The sequence below is a fragment of the Trichechus manatus genome, unplaced genomic scaffold (genome assembly GCF_000243295.1).
Source record: "Trichechus manatus latirostris isolate Lorelei unplaced genomic scaffold, TriManLat1.0 scaffold00255, whole genome shotgun sequence".
NCBI lineage: Eukaryota > Metazoa > Chordata > Mammalia > Sirenia > Trichechidae > Trichechus > Trichechus manatus.
In genome coordinates this window covers 2174261-2200974 of record NW_004444191.1, presented here as the reverse complement: position 1 = coordinate 2200974, position 26714 = coordinate 2174261, and the positions used below count along the sequence as shown (strand labels likewise).

Below are 26714 nucleotides of genomic sequence, written 5' to 3'. Positions count from 1 at the left end.
TGCCCTATGACAATGGTTAACAACCTCACAACACATCAACACTATCCTTACTCAACCTTGGGTTCCCGATCACCAGCTTTCCTGTCCCCTTCTGCCGTCTGGCCCTTGTCCCTGGAGATAATCCATATTTGACGGGAACCCAAGGCTTCAATTTGGGAGGCATCCACCAGGTGGCACCAAATCTCCAACACAAGCAATACAACTATTCCAAGGTGGCCACGGCCTTAAGATGGCCCTTGGAAAGTAGAGAGAGAAATAAAAGAACTTGGCTCCTGTTTATACGTGGAGAAGCTGAGGTGGACATAAACGCATACACTGCCATGAGAACCGGTTCACAGTCACATAACGAGCCCTGAACGAGAGGGTTCACATAAATAATGCAAAGCTGGAGCCCAGAGCAAGATGGGTGAGTGGGTGGAACCAATCAGGGCTTAGTAACTGCTGGCTGGGTGCTGCAGAATGAAGCAAGGTGGACAAGGAGTTGTAAATCTGGATGTGGAGGGGAGCAATTCCCTGAGCATGCACTGACCGGGCCCTCTCTGCACTGGTCCGCACCAGGTACCCAGAGCTGAAAGAACTTAGCCCTGCGTCAGAGGCAAGCGCAAAGCCCAAGGGGCGGAGGCCTGGGAAGCCTGAGCTGAGGACGGCTGTGAGAAGGTGGTGGGGGTCTTCGGGGACACCATGGGCAAAGGCTCCCAAGCTAGCCCGCAAACTCTAGCTGCCCCACAATGTCCCCCAGTCTCAGTGCTCTCTCACCAGTCTGCCACAGGCAGGGCGACTCGGGGTGCCAACGGACATGCCAGTGCTGTTCTTCCTGGGAGCAGCTGCCTAAGCCGAGTCTGCAGGGTTCAGGGAGCCAGGCGGGAGCGGCTCCTCCCAAACCCGCCCCACCTCGGGCCCTGTGCCCGCGCCTCCAAACCACCCTCCGGAGCAGCTGTCAGGGCCTGGCCCCTAGCCCCAGCCAGGGCAGCTCTCACCTCGCTCAGGCGGTCTTTGCTCTCGCCCTAAGTCTTGCACCAAGAAGCTTCAAACGCTGTCATCGTATTAACGCCATTTTATTTTTAAAAAGAAAAATGATAGTTGAAAAATGTCTACATCGTCCACATGTCAGTTCTTTTCTCTAGGCACTTCAACGGACAGGAAGGGGCTAGGCGTCGTACGGGAAGCGTGTGAGAGGCGCTGACCGATGGTGGGCTTCACTCCAGAATCAGGTAGGGGCTGAGAGCTCTCGCCCGCAGGTCCTTCACCTCCTCCAGCATCTTCTCTCCCGCCTTCTCAGGGGGCTGTGCCTCGTCTCTCACCTCTCTAAATGCCAAAACCCGACAAGGGCCGTGAGGGCAACTAATAACACGCGCGAGTCACCCACCAGTGCCCTTCTGCTGGGCCCAGCGCTGCCCGGGATGTTCAGTGAACTTCCGTGGAGTGTTTTACGAAAAAGGGTTTCGACTAGAATTAGAGTGAAAAAGCTCAGCTTGTGAATAACGCACACCCGGCTTCCGATCTCGGCTGCACTGGTTTCTTAGGATGGACGAGTCCGCTAAACTTTTACAGTGTCTGTTTCCTCATGTATCAGACAAAAAAAAAAAAAAAAATCCAAACAAACCAGTCACTGTCAAGTCATTTCCAACTCATGGTGACCTCATGTGTGTCAGAGTAGAACTGTGCTCTACAGCGTTTTCAATGGCTGGTTTTTCAGAAGTAGATTGCCAGGCCTTTCTTCTGAGGCACCTGTAAGTGGATTTGAACTGCCAACCTTTCGGTTAGTAGCCGAGTGCTTAACAATGCCACCCAGGGGCCTTGCTGATTGTAAATGGTGATGACTTCTATCTCCCAGCACTGCTGTGAAGGTAAAACAACGAATCACCCAGAGGGATTTAGAAGCATGTTATCTTCCAAATGCTTCATCAGCATTAGTTGATTCTCCATCTTTATGAATAAAAGAGACACAGTATCTCTAACACTGACAGTGATTCCAGAAAGGCAGGGGCCGAGCGGGAGGGCTGTGCACCTGGATTGCAGGGCGGGTAAGGGGCTGTTGGGTAGAACTTCAGCCTAATGTGTAAAATGTGGCTGTCAGTTGAGGGGTGAGAACAATGGGGGGCTGAGAGGTGGGAAGCACCCGGGCTTCTTAGGGGCCAACTGGCTTCTTGGTGGGCTCTGGCCAAGGGTTAGGATGGAGACTTAGCTCAGAAATTGTTGTCTTGCTTACTACCATGCAAACGTCTAAGAGGAAATGAATGTGTTTGGTTGCAAGGACAGATGTCTTGTCTGAAGATTGTGAGCTCACCTATGTGACCTGCCTGCTTTCTATCAGTGGCCACCCGGAGTGGGAGGAAGGCGGAAAGAGGGAGCTTTTGCCTGAGTTTATGTCGACGGTCGTGGAATAATTCGGGGAAAAAAAAAGCCAGAATGGCTGCATAATGTGAACAATGTCACCAAATTATATATGTAAAAATGATGTATATTTTCGAAACAATAAAATAAGGAAAAAAAAATTCTGTGCTTCTAGAACATTTTCTGTAGAGGGTGAAATGTGAAGTCCCGGCAAATGTGACAGTTTTGGAAAACCAGAACTATCTGAAAATGGAGCATTAAAACGTTCCTTAACACAAGAATTGAAAACACTAGCTAGCACCACTTTACAGAATCACATCTAAAATTATACAGGTCACATCTCCCCTTAAAGATATTAATGATTCGGGGAGATCGTGATACTATAAGGAGTGGTGAATGATGTGTCAGCAATGAAAGGCAATCTCAGTTTCTTGGATGTTTAAGGTTTTCTACCACACGACTGCCCTTAGCGGGTCTTGAGGGGGCTGAGATCACTGCTGAAGCAGCAAAGAGCCTCTCGGATTAATTACAGCCAGCAAGGGAGGGCATCCGCAAAAATAAACGTTTGCCAAGAACCAAATGGACAGCAGTGTTCATGGGGGAATCAAGCACAATTTATGCGCTGTTTGGTTCTGCCCCTGAATGTTCACACTCTGGCTGCGTTGTGTGTCTGACAGTGGGGAATCCACTGGCTTCTGGCTAAGGAGGCTGCGAGGTGAAGAAGGGGTACAAGTAAGGACAAAGAAGACAAAGCTGCACATGGGATAATGCTTGTTTTGAGATGAAGAGGATTTCAGAACCAAGTAACCTGTGAAAATAGTCTATGGGATATCAACCTGTTAGAATACTCTGCAGCCAAGAAAATGATCATTCTGTTGACAATTTTGACACGTGGAAAAATGTACATAAAATAATTTTAACCGCAAAACAACTGAACTCAGAATGCCAGGCACATGTTGACTGCACATGTGTGAAATGCATGCATACTTTGAAAAACTGAACAAACTGAAAGTTCATTTGGTGGGCAGAAAATGTGTAGGGTTTACTGCGTGTTGGTTTAGTTTCTTTTCGTAAAGTAGTTGAAATCTGTTTAAAAAAGAAAAAGAATGACACACTCCTTTGGGTGCATACATAAAAGAGTACTTCTATTTCATCTAAGAATAATTGGAAAACCAAGTGGCATTCAACAGTAGTTCCACAGTACAAAGGGTAACAAACTGCTTCAGGTGCAAGGAATATAGAGTACTGGACACAACCCCGCTCACAGGGCAAGCTATTCTATGTCTGGGGTAATTTTTGAAATAGAAGAGAAAAGGCGGGGAGGGGTGGTATTTAAAAAACTCTTAACTATTTGAAACTTGAAACAAAAGACAAAGTGTACCTAAGTGGTGAGCTGTAACAGGTACGAGGTGCTATGCAGTGTAACAGGCTATTTTATGGAACTAAGTAACTGATCAAAGCAGATGCTCACTGAAATACCATTAAAATTTTTCATTCCCTAAACTCTCTTTTGTGTGGAGCCCCGGTGGCGCAGTGGTTAAAGAGCTCGGCTGCTAACCAAAAGGTCAGCAGTTCGAATCCACCAGCCACTCCTTGGAAATTCTATGGGGCAGTTCTACTCTGTCCTATAGGGTCGCCGTGAGGCAAAGTCAACTTGATAGCAACAGGTTCGTTTTTTTTTTTGTTTTTGTTTTTTAAAAACTCTCTTTTACCAGGAACTGCCAACTTTTGAGAAGTGTTGGTTGCTGCAGACCTCTGAAGTTACCACAGACAAGCCAAAGACATCCCATAGTACTCCAGAATATTGGGCATTTGGCATTTCTTTCAGAAAAGGTGATCCCCCCCACAAAAAAACAAAAACAATCCTAAACAAAATTAGAATACAAGCTGAGAAAACAAATTGGCAACCCATACAAGAAAGGGTAATTATCCTTAACATACAGGGAACTGTTACAAATAAATAAGAAAAAGATAAACACTTAATATAAAATAGGCAAAAAGACAAACAGGCCTGTCACAAAAGAAGAAAAATAGCTAATAACCATCGGAGACTTTTTAATATCACTACTAGCAAAGAAAAGAAAATCAAAACAATAAGATGGTCATCTTTTTATCATATTGGTAAAAATGAGAAAAAGAAAAAAAAGATAGCAGTCCATGTAGCCTAGGTGTTTGAATGCAGGCACTCTTTTTTCTTTTCGATTTTATTTATTTTGTTGTTGAGAATATACACAGCAAAACATACACCAATTCGACAGTTTCTACACATACCATTTAGTGACATTGATTACATTCTTCGAGTTGTGCGACCATTCTCACCCTCCTTTTCCGAGTTGTTCCTCTTCCATTAACATAAACTCACTGCCCCCAAGCTTCCTATATGATCTTTTGAGTTGCTGCTGTCAGGCTGAACCCACATAGATAGTTCTTAAAAGAACACAATGCTCAAGGGAGACATTCTTTACTAGTTAAGCTAAACTACTGTTTGGTTTTAAGAAGACTTCAGGGGATAGTTTTTGGTTGAAAGATGATCTCGGGGCAACAGATTCAGGGGTTCATCCAACCTTCATGGCTCCAGGAAGTCTGGAGTCCATGAGGATTTGAGATTCTGCATTTTCCTCCTTTCAATCAGGATTCATCTATAAACTCTTTGACTGAAGCATGCAGTAATGGTAGCGGGGCACCATCTAGTTCTTCTGGTCTCATGGCAAAGGAGGCAGTTGTTCATGGAGGCAGTTAGCCACACAGAATGCAAGCACTCCTGACCTGCTGGTATGTTGGTGTACTTTCTGGATGGCAATTTAGCAATCTATATTAAAACCTTAAAACACACATTGACCTAGAATTTATGTTTTTATCTAGTATGTTTTGCAGAAAATTCTGGCCCAACGATGCTTGCTGCAACATTACTTATAACAGCAAAACAGTGAAAAGAATCTATGTGCCCAATAATGGGTGTTGGTTACATAAGTTAATGTTGTTGTTCTGACAGAGACTGGAAGAGGAACCCCCGAGACTTTGGCCCCCCGGGCACCCTGCTAACTCAGAAATGAAGCCACTCCCGGAGTTCACCTTTCAGCCAAAGATTAGACAGTCCTATAAAACAAACAATAACATACATGAGGAATGAGTTTCTTAGTTCATTCAAGTATATGAGACCAAATGGGCAACACCTGCCCAAAGCAAAGATGAGAAGGCAGGAAGGGACAGGAAAACTGGATGAATGGACACGGGGAACTCAGGGTGGAAAGGGAAAGGGGGAGAGTGCTGACACATTGCGGGGATTGTAATCAATGTCACAAAACAATTTGTGTATAAATTTTTGAATGAGAAACTAATTTGTGCTGCAAACTTTCACCTAAAACACAATCAAATAAAACGAAAATGTGAAAGTTACTACCTCTGAGTTGTGGGATTTTTTTTTATTCTTTATATTTTTCTGTGTATTTTGCTTTTTTATGAATAAAAAAGGCGTTTTCTTTTACGCAAGAAAAGTGTTAAAAAAACTATTTCAAATTTATAAAACATATGAACTATAGGTGGTTATTTAAATTACAAAGAGTCTTAACAAATCCATCTTTGTTATGACTATGAAGATGTTTGCTTAGCTAGTGAGCCACCTGACGGAGTGAGGAAGGAAAGAAGTCACCTTTGCTGAGCATCCAGTTCACATCAAGCAACTCGCTAAACGCTTTCACATCTGGCAACTCATTTAATCCTCACGACCACCCCGTGAGAGAGATTTTATCTGCATTTTACAGATGAGGAAAGAGAGGCCCAGGAGAGAGAAGTAACCTGGCTCAAGATCTCAGATACGGTAAATGGTGGAGATGGATTCAGCCCCAGGTCTCCTCTCGTCTGGGTCCAGAGCCTGGGTTTCTTATACTGAATGAAACCCAATCAGCTATTAATGAGAAATAGACACATCTCTGTTTTATAAGAAATTAAATTATAAGCAGATGGAAAAATTGGATTCGGGGTTTAAAAGTTTACTTACCAAGAATATTCGAGGGGACACAATGGGCATAAAATCTATCTATCTATCTATCTAAATATCTATGGCATCGGAAATGTATCTCTTTCTAAACCTGAGATATTTAGATTCAGACCACACAACAGTTTGTACTTTATGTAGGACAGATTTTATCCAAGCTTACCTCTCACTAAGGCACAAAAACGTTCACTTACTTCTCCTTCTTGGTGTCTTTGTGGTCCAACATTGGGAATTCCACCTGGATCATTTCTGGAGTCAACATAATGTCTACATCCTGTTCACAGAGCTCACTGAAAAGGAATAAGATGTTTAGCTGGAACTGTTTTGCCTTTCCAAAGTGAAAATAGGATGAAATATTGTGATCATTTAAGTCACTCAAGTCTATGGCTTTCAACTGTTGTTCCATCTACTTTTGTTGAGTCTATAAGTAAAGACAGGCAGAAGGCTGATAAATTGCTTTCCACCAACAAACAATAAAATGCCATTTAAAAAAATGGGGTTACAGAATTCACATTCTTTTCGAGAGCACATGGAACATTTATCAAAATTGACCAGCTCTGGAGCCATAAAGCAAGCCTGAGTGATTTTCAGAGGTTGAAATCATTCAGATCATGTTCCCTGGCCACAAGGGAATTAGAGTAGAAATCAACAGCAAAAAAGGTAACTAGAAAATCCACAATTTCTTTTAAATTAAGCTGTATACTTCTAAACCATGCATGGGCTAAAGGAGAAAGCACATTGGAAACTAAAGGCAAACAAAACAAAGCACGCTGCCAGGGGCAACGCTGGGGCATTTCCATCCCTAGAGCAGCCAGCCCTGCTGTGCTAGACACCATGGACAACAGGGTCAAGTACAAACCAGTTCTTCCCCTCGGGGGGCCTCCGGGCTGCCCCGGTATGGAAGACAGAGGCACCTCCTAGAACAATCCACAGTACAAGTCAGCCTGTGACAAGTGCCCACTCAACGAGGCTTTCAGGCTATAAATAGGAATGGATGAGATGGCTGGGAGGTCGGATTTTAGCTGGGTCTACAGAGAAGGGCATGAGTTCATTATATGGATGGTTGTTTTTGGTGTAACGAGCTTTAAAAAGTTCTCAGTACTCAAAAATAACCACCACCACAACCACAGCAAAAAGGTCTCAGCAGATATACATGCCTTTTCCTTGAGAAAAATCTGCACTGAAGAACCGCTGATACGCTAGGCAGTAAATATGGAAGAGGGACCACGTCTCACACATACGCATATTTTGCACAAATCAAACATACACATTGAAGAACACACACACCCACCAATTTTGGAGCAGAGAATAAATCAGCATAAAAAGTGGCTCTTTCTAGTAATTTAATTGAATATGAATCTCAAGCACACACCAGAGCAGTAATCAATGTTCTTTTAATCGGTGTTTAAAAATTAATTTAATGTTTATGAAACATATATAGAAGAATGGTAAAACCAAGCTCTTCTGCTGAGTCACACATTCATATTTTACTGCTGTTGGCAGTGTTGCCTTTGCTGAAATCCTGTGATTCGTTCTGGGACAGGATGGCTGCTTTCAGAATGCCTTTTACAGCAGACAGCCTTGTCCCAAACTCAGTACTTTAGTCAAAGTGATCTGGCTCTCACGTCCAGGATCCTCCTGATGACCCACTGGTTTGTTCAGTGTATTCAACTACTGGGGCTGCCTGTGTGCTGTGTGAACACTCCCTTCCTCAGGGCTTGCCTCACTTCCTCCAGCCACTTGCTCGGTGTATTAGATGAGGTGGCTTAAGGGACAAAGGAGTTTCTCTCTCTCTCTCAAGTCATTGCTCGACGTAAGTATTCCAGATTTGTAGGTTGTTCTGCTCTGTGAAGTCCTGTAGGGATCTAGGTTATCTTTATTTTCTTGTGGTTCTGCTAGAGAAGGAATTGGCAAGCTTTTTCTGTAAAGGGTCAGACAGTAGATACTTCACGTTTTGTGGGCTGTATGGTCTCTATTGCAACTACCCAACTCTGCCATTTTAGCGTGGAAGGAGTCACAGGAAACACGTAAATAAACGGGCGTAGCTGTGTTCCAATAAAACTTTATTTACAAATGACAAGAAGCAGGCCAGATTTGGCTGCCAGCCAACCCCTGGCCTCCAGCTTTGTTGTTTGATGATTAAAGCTGGGTCATGGCCTGTGTGGGTTCCAGCTGGAGGAACGGGGGAGACAGTGTGGAGGAGGCACACTCACCTCTAAGGCCCTGACCTCGGAGGTGGAATGCTCACATACCATTGGTACCTGGTGAAATGGCCAGCTTAACTGCAAGGCAGGCTGGGAAATTCAGTCCCTCGTTTCAACGACTCCATTACTTTAGGAGAAGAGTTTTTTGTTTTTTTTTTGATAGCAGTTTCCACCACACTCAGTCAAAGAGAAATGCTTCCAAGATCTATCACCATTGATACCTTTCCTAGCAAAAAACGCTTCAAAGGTTGGAATTACAGACAGGAACACTTTACTCAGCAGTGAGGCATAAACAGAGATGGTCATTCCAATTTTGTGTTAAGGAAATACCCGTGAAAACCGCAAAAAGTTATTCAGTCCCATTGGACTGAAAGCAAACTTTTACTGAGCATGTGCTATATGGGAGTCACTATGCTGGTGCTTTGCAAACATTATTTCCTCATCTCTGAAGTGTGGACAGTAAGACCTCATTGTGGAGGTTACATGAGACATGCTTGCAAAGCACTTTGCTGGTACACATTAGTGCTCCGTAAACGTTAGCTGCTGTTACTACCACGCTCACATTACCATTATCTCCTTTAATTCCAACAACCCTCTGTGAAGTAGAGACTATTTTATTCCCATTCCGAAGATGAGGAAGCTGGGTCACAAGGGTCAGAGCATCAGTGCTGAATGGAGGAAGTGCTGGTTGGGTTCTGGTCTGCTGAACGGCTCCATAGCGGGCACCTGACCTGAAGGACGAGTGCATTGTGCCGCCCTGGCTGCGGCACTCCGCTGAATACCTCCGCGCAGCAGCTTCAGCTTGTCCATGCAGAAAATCCCAAAGAAGTGACAAAAAATCTCCTGGAGCTAATAAGTGTTTATAGCAAGGTCGCAGAATCCAAGGTTAATATACAAAAGTCAATTGCTTTCCTGTTCACCGGCAATGAACAGTTGGAACTTGAAATTAAAACACAACACCGTTTACATTAGCACCAAAAAATGAAATACTTACACATAAAGCTTTCAAAATATGGACAAGATCTACATACAGAAAACTATAAAACTCCAGTGAAGAAATCAAAGATTAAATAAATGGAGAGATATTCCATGTTCATGGATAGCAAGACTTAGTGTTATTAAGATGTCTTTTTCAGATATAACTACATGTGGGAAGGGCTTAGAAGAACTAGATATAACCCTCAGACATTTAGGATTTCACTAACTGATTATTTACCTATAAAAAGGCACTGAGAGTATTAACACATGTTTGCAAAAGAAAATTACAGAAACAGTAATCAACGTACACCCGTTTTTGAGGATATAAAATGTGAAAGACTCTGTAGTTCGCCGCGTCATAAAGCATTTCCTGTGATCACACACGTCTAGTTTAACGTGGCATTGATAAATTGTTATCAGCACTTGAATTATCAGAATTTCTTTGCTGCCATCACAACGGATTGTATAATTTAATGAAGTCCACTTTACCAATTTTTTATTTTATAGATCCTGCTTTTGGTGGTGTATCTAAAAAGTCATTACCAAAGGCAAAGTCACCTTCATTTTCTCCCATGGTATCTTCTGTTGTTATTGTCACGTGCATTGAGTCTGCTGTGACTCACAGCGACCCTATGCACAACAGAACTAAATGTTGCCTGATCCCGCTCTGTCCTCACAATCATCGCTGTGTTTGAGCCCATTGTTGCAGCCACGGTGTCAATCCATCTTGATGAGGCCCTTCCTCTTTTTTGCTGAGCCTCTACTTTACCAAGCATGATGTCCTTCTCCAGGGACTGGACCCTCCTGATGATGTGTCCCAAGTAAAGGAGACAAAGTCTCACCGTTCTCACTTCTAAGGAGTATTCTCACTGCACTTCTGACTGATGGTTATCTTCTAGAAGTTGTGTATTTTTGTGTCTTACATTTAGGCCTATGAGCTATTTTGAGTTAATTTTTGTGAGAGGTATAAGGTCAAGTGTCTAGCTTCATTTTTTTACATGTGGATATCCAGTGTTTCCAGCACCATCCTTTCTCCGCTGAACTGCCTTTACTCATTTGTCAAAGATCAGTTAGCCCTATTTCTGCGGCTGTATTTCTGGGCTCTCTATTCTGTTCCATTGATCTATTTGTGTATTCTTTCACCAACACCACACTTTCTGGATCACTGGACTTTATACTAAGTCTTAAGCTGGGCACTGTCAGTCCTCCAACTCTGTTCTTCTTCAGTATTGTGCTGGTTATTCTGAGTCTTTCTTCTTCTTATACAAAGTTTAGAATCATTTTGCCAATGTTTACAAAATAACTTGCTGGGATTTTGATTGGGATTGCACTGAAACTATAGATCAAGTTGGGAAAAATTGACATCTTAATAACATTAAGTCTTTTTATCCACGAACATGGAATATTTCTCCATTTATTTAATCTTTGATTTCTTCATTGGGGTTTTGTAGTTTTCTGTATGTAGATCTTGTCCATATTTTGAAAGCTTTATGTGTAAGTATTTCAGTTTTTGGTGCTAATGTAAACGGTGTTGTGTTTTTAATTTTAAGTTCCAACCGTTCATTGCTGGTAAACAGGACAGCAATTGACTTTTGTATATTAACCTTGGATTCTGCAACCTTGCTATAAACACTTATTAGCTCCAGGAGATTTTTTGTCTCTTCTTTGGGATTTTCTACCTGGACAATCATGTCATCTGACAATAAAGACAGTTTTATTTCTTCCTTCCCAATCTGTACACCTTGTATTTCCTTTTCTTGTCTAATTGCATTAGCTAGGATTTTCAGTACGATGTCAGATAGGAGTGGTGAGAGGGAACATCCTTGTCTTGTTCTCAGATTTAGGGGAAAAACATCTAGTCTGTCACCATTAAGTATGATTTTAGCTGTAGGTTTTTTACAGATGTTCTTTATCAAGTTGAGGAAGTTCCCTTCAATTCCTAGTGGCTGAGAGATTTTTATCACAAACAGGTGTTGAATTTTGTCAAATGCTTTTCCTACATCTATTGATGTGATCATATGATTTTTCTTTTTAGCCTCTTGATGTGATGGATTACATAAATTGATTTCTGAATGTTGAATCAGCCCTACATGACCTTCAAGTGGTCCGAGCCACTCCCCATGCCATGGCCCCCGAGAGGTCCGGGCCGCTCCCCCGCACCGTGGTGGCCCCCGGGGGGTCGGGCTGCGACGGTGGACGGTGGCGGGAGGAGAAGCGGGAAAGGCGGCCTAGGGAGGGGGCGCAGGGAGGGGCGGGCTAGAAGAGTTTACAGCCCTTGTGGTGGGAGGGCGGGAAAAGCAGCAAGGAGGACAGGAGGGAAGGGAGCTGCAGGTGTGATCAGCCAGCGTCGTGGCCGGAGGTGGCCGGCTGGATGGCGAGTCCAACCCTGGTGGGTGGGGGCCAGACGCAGTTCTCGGAGGAGACCTGGCAGCGGGCTTGCAGGTCCTAGGCCCAACAAGTGACCGTCCTGCGTGCCGCTCTCCTGTATATAATAATGGGGTTCACACGTCACAAAACGTCTTATTTCACAGAATGTATCATGGACGTTGAGTGACACATACCTGTTCATGTATTCACTTGTTTGCTCCTCACAGCCATCCCATGAGATGTGTCCTATGTCACCCCATTTTAAAGATGAGGACATCGAGGCACTGAGAGGTGAAGTCATTTGGGCAAAGTGTACTAAGTAGGAGGGTGGGGATTTGAACTCAGAGCCTGTACCCTTGTCACTGCTATACAACATCTGCAGCGCTCAAAGGTCATTTTAATGGAAAATTTCAGTGAAAGACGGATATGTACAAAACTACGCAATCTTGGTATTAAACTGGAACTTTTAAACAGATTTTATTTTTGACTTGTAAAAAGTCTGCTAAAACATATGGAGTCCCTGGAGTGAAAATAGTGAAGTGTTCCAATGCTAACTGAAAGGTTGCTAGTTTGAGTCCACCCAGAGGCACCTCAGAAGAAAGGCCGGTGATCTACTTCCAAAAAAATCAGCCACTGAAAACCCTATAGAGCGCAGTTCTCCTCTGCACACGTAGGGTCACCAGGAGTTGGAATCAACTCAACAGTGACTGGTTTGTTTTCTTATTCAAACATACAGAGCTTCTGATTTTCTCCCTGAAATTACGTGGTGATAGAATACATAGCTAAAAATACTTTTACGGAGAAAGCAGTAACTGAGACCTAGAGGCATTTGCAAACGGGTTGGTGGTGGGTGATTCGGCTGGAGACACCGAGCACTGGGTGTCTGAGTGATGCAAGCTGAGGTGCTGTTGACGGAGAGGCTGCTCCTGGACAACGGGCATGCCCTGCTCGGCCCACCAGGTTTAGAAGGGCATGAGCGCAGGAGAAGGCATCTTCCACTGGCTGTTGGATGCCGGTCAGTAAGATCAAACGTAAGGGCCTGGCTTTTGGGCCTTTTCTGCATGCCTATCCAAATCCTACTCATCTTTTGAGGGCTGACCCAAGTCCACGTGACCACTGAAACCTTGCCAGCCCGTTCAGCACTTCTGATCTCCCCTCCTTTGAGCTCCTGGCGTGGAGATCAGAGACCCACACACTTTAGACCTTAGGGTCTCTCTACTCCCTACTGCAAATTGAACATCCTATCTACTTCGTGGCATGGAGCCCCTGGTAGTGTGAATGGTTAATGCACGCTGCTGCTAACCCAAAGATTGGTAGTTCAAGCCCACCCAGAGGTGCCTCGGAAGAAAGGCCTACTCCCCAAAAATCGGCCATTGAAAACCTATGGAGCTTAGCTCCACTCTGACACACACGGGGTCGCCATGAGTTGGGGTCGACCCGAAGTCAACTGGTACTGGTTAGTTAGTGGTATGGCTGGGTGTTGGCCTTATTTTCTTATCTGGGCTTTAGGCTCAGGCACTGTGTGCTCGTTTGAAATCCCTCATAGCACCTACCATATTTATGGGAAACAGACCACATTAGAGACCAAAGGCAAAAAGGTACCGTTCGATGATTTCCAGTCTGTCTTCTTCTGGTAAGTCGTGCACGACAGCAGGGACGTCCACAGGAAGCATAACTGGGTTGAGGGAATCGTAGCTGTGGAAAACGACACGCGCAGCCGGACAGAAGTGACTCCGTTAGTAGGCTGGGGGTCTGTATATCATTTCCCAAAGCATTTCTACTTTACCACTCGGTGAGCCCTCCACTGCTCTGTCTTCCTCCCTCCTGAAAACCCACGCGTGTTTTCTAGGGCAAAGGCAGGGGGTGGGACAGGCCTCTGGAGAACTCAGGAGAATGTTCCCAATTACACCGCTTTCCAGAGTTTAGATACAGAATAAAACATAGAATCACAGAGTTGTTGAGCTGGTAGGGTCTGAAATTATATCATTTATTTGAGGGGTGCGTAGTTAGATAGTTCACTTTTTGTTCTTAATTTTTTCCCCTCACATTCATGTCCTTCCTTAGTTGTTCTATTCAATTTCAGACCTTCCTTCCCCCCTCTTACGGATTGCTTGGTAGTACAGGTTTTAGAGCTTTATATAAAAACTCCTGGGTACTGAGGACATTAAAATAATTTAGACAGAAAAATGTATTGTTATTTTAAACGTTGGCAGCAGACTTTTGTATTAACATGGCGGAACAAGCACTTAATTTATGTCTCAACTCCTTCCTTATTAACCTTTCAAATGATATTAAAGGGAAAAAATGAGCTTACAGCAGCAAAAGGAACAGCAGAAAGGACATCCATGGATCAAGGTTCTCAATAATTTTCAGGAAGAAATTTCTGGAAGCTGGGAAGAGTGTTGTCTCATGAAAAAGAGCCAAGAAAGAAGAGCCTAGGAGACACACGGAAAGGGCTGCAGCAGAGGGAGGGGGGAGTGATCTCGCAGACCCCAGAGAGGCTCTGGGCTGTGGCTCAGGCTGGAAGCAGGAATGGAAAACAAGGGGATTAACTGAAGGCTCCTTGGTGTATGCATGTATGCCTTCAAGACAGGTCTCTTGTCCTTGTTTTCTTCTTGTGCAAAAATGAACCTGCTTGCCACGTATAAAAGACTAGTTGAATAAAAACAATGGTGTGTAGTTTTTATAGCTGTAAATAAAGAATGGGGAAGATCTCTATGAACTGATATGCAGTGATTTTCAAGAAATATTATTAAGTGAAAAAAGCAAAGTGCAGAAAAACATATAGTGGTGCCACTTTATGGATAAGAAAGAAGAGAAAATAAGAAAAATACATATACTCTGCTTAGTATTACAAATAGAAACACATAGCGATCCTATAAGACAGAGAAGAACTGCCCCCATAGCGTTTCCAAGGAGCGGCTGGTGGATTACCAACGGCCGACCTTCTGGTTAGCAGCCAAACTCTTAAACACTGCACCACCAGGGCTCCAAAACCCATTGCCGGTGGCAAGTTGATTCCGACTCATAGCGACCCTACAGGACAGAGAAGAATTGCCCCATAGGGTTTCCAAGGAGCAGCTGGTGGATTTGAACTGCAATCTTTTGGTTAGCAGCCGAGCTCTTAACCACTGCGCCACCAGGGCTCCAAATAGAAACACAGGAAGGATAAACGAGAAGACCAAGCTGGTTACCTACAAGGGGTGGGAGAAATATGAGAAGCAGTGACACTTCTCTGAGTATAAATTTTTGTGCAGTTTTGACTTTGGAAAACATAGTAATGCTCCTCATATTCAAAATATAAAATTAAGTCAGTAAGAAAGGGAAGGAAAAAAATAAAAAACTGAAATAATATTTCACATAAATTCCACAATTATACTAAGAAGAAAGAAATAAACCAAGTAACTTATGAACACAGTATTTGACTACATGTATTCACAGTCTTGGACTGGTGTGGGGGAGAATTGCAAACAAATCCTGAACCCTATTTTGCTTGTTTAATGTAGTGGTTATGGGTGAAGCAATTCTGAAATTATTTAGATGTATTATAGAATCGAGCAAGTGAGTAAATATGTTAGGAGCCAGGGTTCTCACGGTGAAAGAAGGGACATACAAATAGGGAGTGGGAGAAGGAAAACAATAACCTTACGGGGATGGAAAGGAATTGGAAGTATTGGTATGAACCTATGATTTCTAAAACGTATATATATGTGTATTTATGTGCACACGTATATGTACATATGTACACATATTTTTGTGTGTATGCATTTTTATACGTATGTGTAGATATATGTGCATATGTTGCTGTTTTTGTTAGGTGCCATTGAGTCGGTCCCGACTCATAGTGACCCCATATACAACAGAACGAAACAACTGCCCAGTCCTGCGCCATCCTCACAACCGTTGTTACGCTTGAGCCCATTGTTGCAGCCACTGTGTCAATCCATCTCATGGAGGGTCTTCCACTGTTTCATTGACCCTCCACTGTACCAAGCATGATGTCCTTCTCCAGGGACTGGTCCCTCCTGATAACATGTCCAAAGTAAGCCAGATGAAGTCTCGTCATCTTCCCTTCTAAGGAGCATTCTGGCTGTGCTTCTTCCAAGACAGACTTGTTCACTCTTTTGGCAGTTCACGGTATGTTCAATATTCTTCACCGACACCATAATTCAAAGGCATCGATTCTTCTCTGGTCTTCCTTATTCAGTGTCCAGCTGCTGCACGCACATGTGCGTATAATGTATATATTTCCTGGCTTGTGTGTAGCGAGGTGTGCACCTAGCACCCAGCTCTTAGTCTTTAATAATACCATTCTCCATTAAAAGAGCCTGGGCTCCTTGGAGAAAAGGCTGATTCTAGGGTGGGGCAGGGTAGGTACAAGATAAACGTGGAACATTTTGTTATGCCAGAAAGTAAGGAAGTACTCAAACAACAAGGAGTTTTGCCAAATGACACAGGAGCCATCCTGAACGAGTGTGGTTGGGGGACCCCTCAGGTGGGGATCAGCTCTCCTGTGGATTGATGTGTGTCCCCCAAGAAGATATGTTGAAGTCCTAACCCCGTACCTGTGAAAGTGACCTTGTTTGGAAACACAGTTTATCTTTTGCTACCAGTTAACATGAGGTCATACTGAGGAGTAGAGTGAGTCCTAAGCCCTTCCGAGCGGCACCTTATGAAAGGGAGAACAGACTTGAAAACAGAGTCTTGCAGAGGAAGACCCCATGGGAAGACTCAGCTACAAGAAGCAAAGGAACCCCAAGGATTGCCGGGAGCCACTGGAAGATAGGAGGAAGGCATGGAACAGTTCCTCTTTCAGATCCCTCAGAAGGAATCAACATGGCTGACACCCTGATCTAGATTTCTAGCCTACAGAATTCTAAGAAAATACGTTTCTGTTCTTTAAAGTCCCCCCTTTGGAGTATTTTGTGATGGCAGCCCTAGGTGACTAAGACAAGAGCCCGTCTATCAGGGCCTCTGTTTCTTCTCTTTAAAAAGGACAGAGGTTTGCTTGGGTGATTGCTTTTGTTCCTAGAAGCCTAGGCTGCCTCTTGAGACAACGTTTGTCACTGTGCTCTGAGAAGGGCACCTACAGATGGCCCAGAAAGCTCTGTGAAGACCGGACTGCTCCTCCATCGTGCGGAGAGTTCACCGTCCAGAAGGTTAGTGCTTTTTACTGACTTTATGACAAAGAGGGTTGTTGAAAATTCCACAGAAACTTTAGAACATGTGTGATCAGAGGGATTTCTGCCAAGAAGGGGGACTGAGAAGTTGAAAGGCTCGACTGCTTTCCAGCGACTAGGCTGGTCTGGGAGGATGGAATGGTAACAACTAAGACAACAAAGTGAGTTTTTCATGAAACAACATTTATCCAACTTTTAAATGTTGAGACCATGTTCCTCTTACCATTTTTGTGTTTTACTATTAAAAATGTTTTACTTTTAAAAATGAGATGGTGGCAAATGAAATCCTGATGCATGCCACAACCTGGATGGACCTTAAAAACTTTATGCTGAGCGAAATACCTCAGTCTCAAATGGACAAATACTGTATGATCTCACTTATCCGAAATAAGCAAATATATAGAAACTACAGATTATTAATGATTACTAGGGATGAGAAGGAGGGGGAAAGGGAGAGTTTTTGTTTAGGGGCATTGGATTTATGTAAATGGTGGGGGAATTTTGGAAAAGGATGGTGATAATGGTAGCATAACATCAAAGAGTAGTCAATGTCACCGAATTGTACATGTGGAGGTTGTGTTGGTGAATGTTTTGGTGTGTACATTTTCACCATGATAAAAAGAAAAAAAAAAAAAATGAAATGGTGGCAACAGCAGATGGTGGGTTTTGAAAATATTTGTTTTGTTCTGTTCTAATGTCTTTACTTGACAAAATAAAACTCTGACCCTAATTTCCCAAAACTCTTATGGATATTGCACTCATCTATAAAATCCGAACGTCTGAGAATTACTGTATTAGATGATTTCTTTGCATACTGCTAACTCTCAGATTTTACGGAAGCCCATGGAAACTGAACAAATTCTTTCTAAATTTATTAAAGAGTGAAGAAAACCAAATGACAGGTTTCTATTATTATGAATAAGAAAAATGACTTGTAATAAACAAACACCAAATAACTACATTGCATGGTTTAACAACAAACAGTTAATTTTTAGGAGCAAACGAAACAAGGGGAAACACCTTATAAGAATTTGAGGCAAAATGGCTGCAAAATTGAAACACCATTAATGGGTTTGTAGAGACTTAAAAAAGGAATTAACGTTTTAATTTTGTAACTGTTTTTAGAAATTAAAATACGATCTGGACTCTTATATCCAGTGGAACTCCCGTGATAAGGAAGCAGAGAATCCTATTTTGGTTGTATAATCTGTTAACAAAATTTATTTTGAGAAACAAATTGGCCCAACAGAGCACTCAGGCACAGAAGCAAAAAGTAACAATTCCTGGTTGGAGTTTTCCTTAATTCGAGTAGAATTCACGTTTAATTCATGTTTGATTCAAGTCCAAGGTCACTGCATTCTGACTACATGTTGGCAGGACAGTCTCAGGGGATTTTTTCCAAGGACACTGCTTTGGGAAAAAGGAAAAAAAAGGATGTTTTCTCCTAATTCTTGAGATCTGTGCGTGTTGACAATGGGTGGACATGGGCAATTTCCCATTTCTCACTGTTTCCCATTTTTGTCATCAAGTATACTCCCACTCATACTGACTCTATAGAACAGACGAGAACTGCCCCACGGGGCTTCCAAGGCTGCAATCTTTTTCTAAAAAAGATAATTTTATTTATTTTGCTGTTGTTGTTGAGAATATACACAGAGAAACATACACCAACAGTTTCTATGTGTACCAGTTAGTGACACTGATTACATTCTTCAAGGTGTAACCATTCTCACCCTCCTTTTCAGAGTTGTTCCTCCCCCATTAACATAAACTCACTGCCCCCTAAGGTTCCTATCTAACCTTTCGAGTTGCTGTTATCAATTTGATCCCATACAGATAATTCTTAAAAGAGCATAATGCTCAAGGCAGGTATTTCTTACTAGTTAAGCTAAGCTATTGTTTGGTTTTAAGAAGACTTCAGGGGATATTTTTGGTGTACGGTTTAAAGATTATCTCAGGGCAACAGATTCAGGGGTTCATCCAACCTTCGTGGCTCCATGAAGGCTACACTCTTTACAGAAGCCCACTGCTACATCTTTCTCATGCTGTGGAGCTGCTGGTGGGTTCAAACCACCAACCTTTCAGTTGGCAGCCAAGCTCTTAACGACTGTGCCAACAGGGCTCCTTCGATTTGTGTTCACACAACACAGCAAAAGGAGGCCTGTCAGGGCAGTGGCACAGCGTCGCCACTGGTGGCAACAGAGTGACCCCAGCGTTTATGGGGTGGGGTGGGGGGTAGAAGAGAAGGAAGTCATTAAGTGTGCAGCAGGCATGGTACTAGATGCTTCACGGACATCATTTTCCTTTAAATCTCACAACAACCCCATGAGGATACCACCATCGCCCCTGCTACCCAGGTGAGCACATCACTGCTCACAGGGTTTCAGCAGTAAGGAACTCGCCCAGGGCCATACAGCTGGGACACAGCAGTGAGTGACGGAGGCAGGTCGGACTCCAGGGCTTCTGTTCTCTCTACAGTACCGCTGTTCCCCCCAGCTCTGGAGATCTCAGATCTTAGAAATACGTGAAAATGAACAACAAAGATGCTGAGTTTATTTTGGGATGGCAATGAGGTATGAATGAACTCAGAGAAAAGGATCTAATATTTTTGAGCTCCTACCACGTCCCAAATCCCACACTGGGTGCTTCGTGTTTCCCTCATTTTAATCTCCAGCCAAAGGAGAGTGGTAGAGAATCATTAAGAAAATAACCCAGAAGGGACAGTACATGGAGAAGCCTCTGGAAATCAGGCTGGGTTTTGTTTCATTCAGGAAGAGCTTTTCCTGCTGGTAATAAAGGCAGGAGCAAAATTCAGTGGTATAGAGTCGTACGCTGGACTCCAGCCATCTCCCCAAATACCTGGGTGGACGGGTAGGGTGTGGATGGGTGGTATATAGGCAGAGCTGCACAGCTGAGAAGTTTTCCTGCTCTGCCTAAAATTAAAATGTCAAGGCTGAGAGGGACCTTTTTTTCTTTTTTTATTGTTGTAGTTTAAATGAAGTTTACATTTCAAGTTAGTCTCCCATACGAAATTTTACACATACATTGTTATTGGACCTTAACTGCTCTCCCCATACTGTGACAGCACCCCCCTCCTTACCACCCCTGATTTCCTATGTCCATTCAACCAGCTCCTAACCCTCTCTACCTTCCCATCTCACCTCCGGACAGAAGCTGCCCGTTTAGTCTCTTGTATCTAGTTGAGCTAAGAGGCACACTCCTCACGAGTATCCCTTCATGTCCCACAGTCCAGTCCAATCCCTGTCTGAAGAGTTGGCCTTGGAAACTGTTTTAGTTATGGGCTGATAGAGAATCCGGGGGCCATGCTTTCTGGGGTTCCTCCAGTCTCAGTCAGACCATTAAGTCTGGTCTTCTTACTAGAATTTGAGTTCTGCACCCCACCTTTCTGCTGCTCCATCAGGGACTCTCTGTTGTGTTCCCCGTCAGGGCGGTCACTGGTGGTAGCTGATGAGAGGGACCTTTGCAGCAAGTCCAATTTCCTTGTGACATCAGTGAGAGGACTGGTCCCAGAGAGGTGGCCAAGGAGCGTGTGGGAGGTCACACAGCTCCTGGAGGCTGGGGGCGTTCTTGGTGAGGGGAGGGAACTTAGGAACTCGGTTTTCTGAGCCGGGGATCCACCACATGTTGGTGGCAGGGTGGGAGTGGCGTGAGGGCAGGGGGTTATAAAGATTCTAGGTCCCTTTCTTGGTTGGTGACAGAGCTCAGGTCTGACAATTCTTTGGGCTGTGACAGGACTCTGCTCCGCTTGGGTGGGCCCCATTATAGATGAGAGGGGTTGAACAAAGGTGACAACTGATGATCATCATTTGGGGGAATGAGTCACATTGCCTCACCAGTAACTCATTGAACTATATGTATAAGGGCAGTGGGCTAAAGGAGCAAACCCATGGGCTCAGGAGAGGGTTACTGGCTGGGCAGAACCCTCCTGAAAAGTCATCAGGCCACCTGCTGGGTACCTTCGGGCTTGGAAGGGATACTAAATAAGCAAATCCAAAAGGTGCGGCGACTCTAAATTTCTTTCTTTGGACCGACAGTATTCTCATCTGCCCATTGCAGGCTGTATGTGTAGCAGAGCTGCGTCCCCCCGTGATAACAGCTGTGGGGACTCACAGTTAACGCCGGGTGATGGCGTGAGAGAGCAGTGAACCTTTGGAATTGGATGTGGAGCGTGCAGATGGCCGATGTGGGCAATTAGGGGAAACAAGCAAATTCTAAAAGTGACTGTGACTGTCTCAGCCAAATTACATGGACCGGCTTCTGCTTGTACTGAAGAACCGCCAATTAGCCACTTGTGCCATTGACTGTTTTATGTGTACCTCGTTAAGACAGATTCGAACGTGACAAGAGGTGACACATTGTCACATCGTTTCCGATGCGCAGCCATCCCTTGTGCATTAAGAGTACGAGATGACAAACCAGTGGCATTGAACTGTTTAGGGTCACGGCCTCTGTCACCTGCAGGGCAACGTGCCTCCGTGACACACACAGACGAGCTGGCTTACCTCCGTGTCGGCTCTGTCCTAGAAGGGTTGGGCAGGGACGACAGAACCAGTGACCGGAACTTCTTCCAGTGCATGATGCCGGGAATAATATCCTGTAGGGGAAGCAGGCACGGGGTACTGAGCGCAAGGGAACTGGTTAGAGAGGTAAAACGCAGCAAGAACTTCCATTTCGTTCAGCTGCATTTTTTCATTCTTAAGAGTTTAGCTCGAAAATGTGTAATGTCATTAAGTTTGATTTAATTTTTCCAAAGCCAAAAGACAATTGCACCAGCAAAGGACATTCAGCAAGTCAACACACAATTACGGTCGGGACAAGGAAGGCGCTTTCCTCCTTCATCAGGCATGTGAGGCCCACAGCCTTCTGATGAAGGACAGACGCGGTTTTGCGATTGTTCTGATGATGTGTGAATGCAGCGCCAAAGCCACACTCACAGAGGACGGGTAGTTCATCAGATGGCGTGCCAGACCAGGCGAACTGGGGGTGCCAGTGCATGGCCCCATGCTCGAGAGCACGGTCAGGAGACCCCCAGCTCGGTGGAGCGCGGGGTGTGATGGGGGCTGATGGGAGAGGCAGGCAGATCCTGAAGGGCCTCGTGGAGCAAGCTGATGAGCTTGGCGCTGCTCCTGCGGGCAGCAGGGACCCCGCGGGCTTTCAAGCAGGAAAATGACGTGATCAGATTCGTGTCTCAGGAGGACTTCCGCAGAGGGCCGACTCAGCGGTACGGCCATGGGGTGGGGCTGGGGGGGTGGGTGGATGCACCCGCTGTGTACGAGGCAGACTGACGGACCGCACCGATGGTCAGACACGGGGAATGAAGGAGAGGGAGGGACCAAGAGGGACAGGGTCCCTGCCCAAGTCGATAGATCAAAAAGGCAACGAGGTAACTCAAACAGAGCAGGCAGCTCTGGGGGTGGTGGAGATGGGCACAGTTGGGGATTTTTTGAGTTTGAGAGGCCTGAGGGCAGCCCCCCAAGGGATGTCCTGGGACAGCCAGAGAGTCAGGTCAGGTAGGTCACCTGAGGGAGGAGGAATTTTTGGCAGCCACTTCCCCTACCGTGTACCTTGTCCACCCCTGGTGTTCCCACACTTGGTGGGGCCAGAGAAGGAAGAGTCAGACCACAGGGTTATGCTGGCCACATGACCCTTCTGACACGGTTGAAAGACGAATAAAACGAACCTCAGGAGTAGCCTTCAAGGGGAAAATGAGCGAGGCTGTTACAGAAGGGCAACGCATGATGAGAGGCGGGTTGTGATGGGACAGAGGGGCTCAGGCTGTCATCACTGACCCCCAGGGATGGCTGGAGGAGCGCGAGCAAATGCTGCAGTTGTCACCCCGCCCGCTCTGCAGCTGTGGCCGCAAACCTTCTTTCTCTCAGCTCCAGCGGTGACCCTCCCCCTGCATCCCCTGTCCCTCCCTGACAGCATTACCGTGTGATGGAGAAACTGCTTTTGGGTGAAGGGAATGCTGGACCCCTCATGGACCTCTCTGGTGAACTTGTACTTGGGGTAAGGGCAGAGGTGGTAATCTATTACGGTTTCTGGGTAGGTCAGAGGTTGCATCACAGCAAACAATCCTGGGCTGGGATTCTACAGAAGAGAAAAAAAAAAAGGAAGATGGTTTTCTGTTTACCACTTTCTAAGCCAGGCAAAGGAGAGACGTCAGCCAGTGTTCTCCGCAGCTATTCCACGGCGTCTCGTCTGAGGAAGAGAAGCAGGCTGAAGGGGTGTCTTCACATCGGCAGGGCTTCTAAATGTCACAGTCATTCGTCAATGTCACTTTTCTTCAGCCATTTTAAACCATTTTCTTAAAATGGTTTAAGAGCTTCAGGCCATGCCACGTGGGTTTCCTAAGCTCACTTGAAAACAAGTATAACTGAAATGGCAGCATAAACTGGCCTAAGTATTTGCTTCTGAATTTGATGGATTAGGGGAATTATTAAATAAGCAAACTGGCTTTAAAAAGCAAATAAGCTTCTGGTTTTGAGAACAAAAATAGTTGCTTAAAAACCACTTTAAAGAGAAGACAAAGAAGGGGATGACATCTGACCTTCCAGACAACGTCAACATTTAGTAACGTTTGGGTAATGTCCTCAATTCTGGAAGGCTCTGTTTGGATGGAGTTATCTGGTTTTTAGGGAGGTCTTATTTTTTGCTAATTTTCTAGCAGAGCTGATGGAGGCACAGAGCAATTATATCAAAACACTAAAATATAGAGCTTCTGAATGTTCCTTCCAGGGTTTACACAACAAAAAACTTATTTCTGTCACAAACAATAACATAAATAGCCTTTTTCCCCCCTCACAGTTTTTCATTACAGATGTTTAAGAACCACTAAGCTGAGGCTTTGCTTTATTTGTTTGCTTGTTTGTGTGATTTGCTTTTAACAACGATAAAACAATTCCGGACGGTGTACGGAAACTCAATCTCACCGTCAAGCATCAGCCGACAGGAAATGAAACTAGACCGAGGGAGACGCTGCAGCGCAGACGCAAGGGGAGGCAGAGCCTGGATGGGGTCCTCGCACTCCATTGTCCTGGTTAGTTAAGAACCCTGGAAAGCCTGTAAGCTGGGAGTGCGGAGAGGCAGATCTGCAGCGAGGGCCAAGATGAGGGACTAGGGGAAAGATGAGGAGACGGCTCTTGACTGAACTCATGGACATGAAAGAGGGAGGAAGACAGGGAGGCAATGGTGTCCACTGAGGGAGTGTATGATGTCCACAGTGATGGAGAAACAAGCACACACCTCAGTGAGTCCCTGAGGTTGAGAATGAGCCAAGGTAACATCTAAGAAGATAATGTGCTAGGGGATAGGGCTGGCCTATGGCGGGGGGTGGTCATGGAGCAAGGGTGCATGACATGAGGTGAAAGGAACTGAATGTGTGACCTTCAGGAGCATCTCCTACACTGGTTGACTGAGGGTGTGCCATTGGCCAGCTTTCTTGATCTGCATGGACCAAGTGTAATAAATGAGACCTCTTTGGAAATGGCAATATCAGTCTGTAATGGTCGCCATGATTTAGATCTCCCTGGGGGGCCATCGTTATCAGAAGTAAGTGGTCTGAGTGATCACATTATGATTACTTCAATTTTGCTTAAAGTAATGCACGCATATAGCAACAACTCACCCAGGCTGGAAGAACTTGTCGTGAGAAGCATTAGAGCTCCTGAGGGCTCTTCCTAAAATGTAGGAAGCAAAGATTGACAGAATTGAAGGGAGAAATAGGTGGTTCTACAGCAATCATTGGAGACTTTAATACAACACCTTCAAAAATGGATAGAACATTTAGATAGAAGATCAGTAAGGAAACAGAGAACGTGGACAACACTATCGGCTATCCAGACCTAACAGACACGTACAGAACACTCCACCCCCAACAATAGCAGATTCCACGTCCTTCTCTACAAAGTGTCTTCTCTGACTACAATAGAATAACACTGGAAATAAAAGAACGAAAACTGGAAAATTCACAAATATGTGGAAATTAAACAACCAATGGGTTAAAGAAGAAATTACAAAGGAAATCAGAAAATACTTTGAGTTGAAGGAAAAAGCAAACATAACATACAAACTTATGGGATGCAGCAAAAAAAAAAAAAAAAATGCTGATAGGGAATTTATAGCTGTACAAATTAAAAAAGAAGAAAGATCTTAAATCAATAACTTAATCTTCCACATTAGGGCACCGAAAAAGCAACAGCAAACTAAACCTAGCAGAAGGAAGGAAATAATAAATATTAGAGCAGAGATAAATGAACTAGAGAACAGAACGACAATAGAGAGAATTAATGAAGCCAAAGGTTGGTTCTTTGAAAAGATCAAGAAAACTGACAAACCAATGGTAGAGAGAAGACATAAATAACTAGAATCAGAAACGGAAGTGGGGACATGACTAGCGATCTTACGGAAATAAAAAGGATTATAAGAGACTAGTATGAGCAACTGTATGCCAACAAATTAGATAATCTAGATGAAATGTACAAATTCCTAGAAACATATAAATTACCTCAACTAACTCAGGAAGAAATCTAAAGTCTCAACAGACTTACAAGAAGTGAAGAGATTGAATCAGTAACCAAAAATCTTCCAACAAAGAAAAGGTCAGGACCAGGAAGCTTCACTGGTGAATTCTACAAAACATTTAAAGAAACACTTCCAAAAAACAGAAGAGGAGGGAACAATTCCCAGCTCGTCCTACGAGGCCAGCATTACCCTGATACCAAGGCCAGAAAAAGACGCCAGAAGAAAACTACAGACCAACATACCTTATAAACATAGATGCAAACATCCTCCCCCAAAACTAGCAAACCAAATCCAATGGCATATTAAAAGGAAAATACACCATGACCAAGTGGGATTTACCCTGGAATGCAAGGATGGCTCAACATAAGAAAATCAATGTAATACACCACATTCATAAAACCAAGGAAAAGAACCATGAAGTGTCTCAATTTATGCAGAAAAAGCATGTGACAAAATCCAACACTCTTTCATGATAAAAATACTCAGCAAAGCAGGAATAGAAGGAAATTCCTCAAGACGATAAAGGGCATTTTTCAAAAATCCATAGTTAACATCATACTCAATGGTGAAAGAATGAAAACCTTCCCCTAAGATCAGGCTGAAGACAAAGATGCCCATTTTCACCGCTGCTATTCAGCACTGTACTCAGAGTTCCAGCCAGAGAAATTAGGCAAGAACGAGAAACAAAAGGCATCCAAATCAGAAAGGAGGAAGTAAAACTGTACTCACAGATGACATGATTGTATATATAGACAATCCCAAAGAAGTCACAAGAAAGCTACTAGAGCTAATAAAGGAATTCAACAAAGCTGCAGGATACAAGATCAACATTCAAAAATCAGTTGTGTTTCCATACACACAAGCAATGAACAATCCCAGAAGGAAATGAAGAAAACAATTCCATCTTTTCAACAGCATCTAAAGGAATAAAATACCTAGGAATAGATTTAACTAAGGAGGTGTAAGACTTATACACTTAAAACTATAAAACATTGCTGAAAGAAAACCTAAATAAATGGAAAGACATCCCATGTTCATGAACTGGAAGATTTCATATATGTAATTAGAAAAGATCATAAAGCTATTATCTTAAAAATATATACTAGAATTGTT

General features: G+C 44.0%; 1 protein-coding gene across 1 annotated transcript in view; it reads right to left on the bottom strand.

Moving 5' to 3' along the window:
• Positions 1–1196: 1196 nt before the first annotated feature.
• The window catches only part of CFAP221 (cilia and flagella associated protein 221), a 154211-nt gene continuing 128693 nt past the window's right edge, over positions 1197–26714 (bottom strand). The window contains exons 20-24 of the mRNA XM_004389683.2: positions 23010–23168; positions 21581–21672; positions 13480–13572; positions 6523–6618; positions 1197–1305 (exon numbers count right to left, since the gene is read on the bottom strand). Coding sequence (XP_004389740.1) covers positions 1197–1305; positions 6523–6618; positions 13480–13572; positions 21581–21672; positions 23010–23168 — 549 coding nt within the window. The remainder of the gene's footprint in view (positions 1306–6522; positions 6619–13479; positions 13573–21580; positions 21673–23009; positions 23169–26714) is intronic.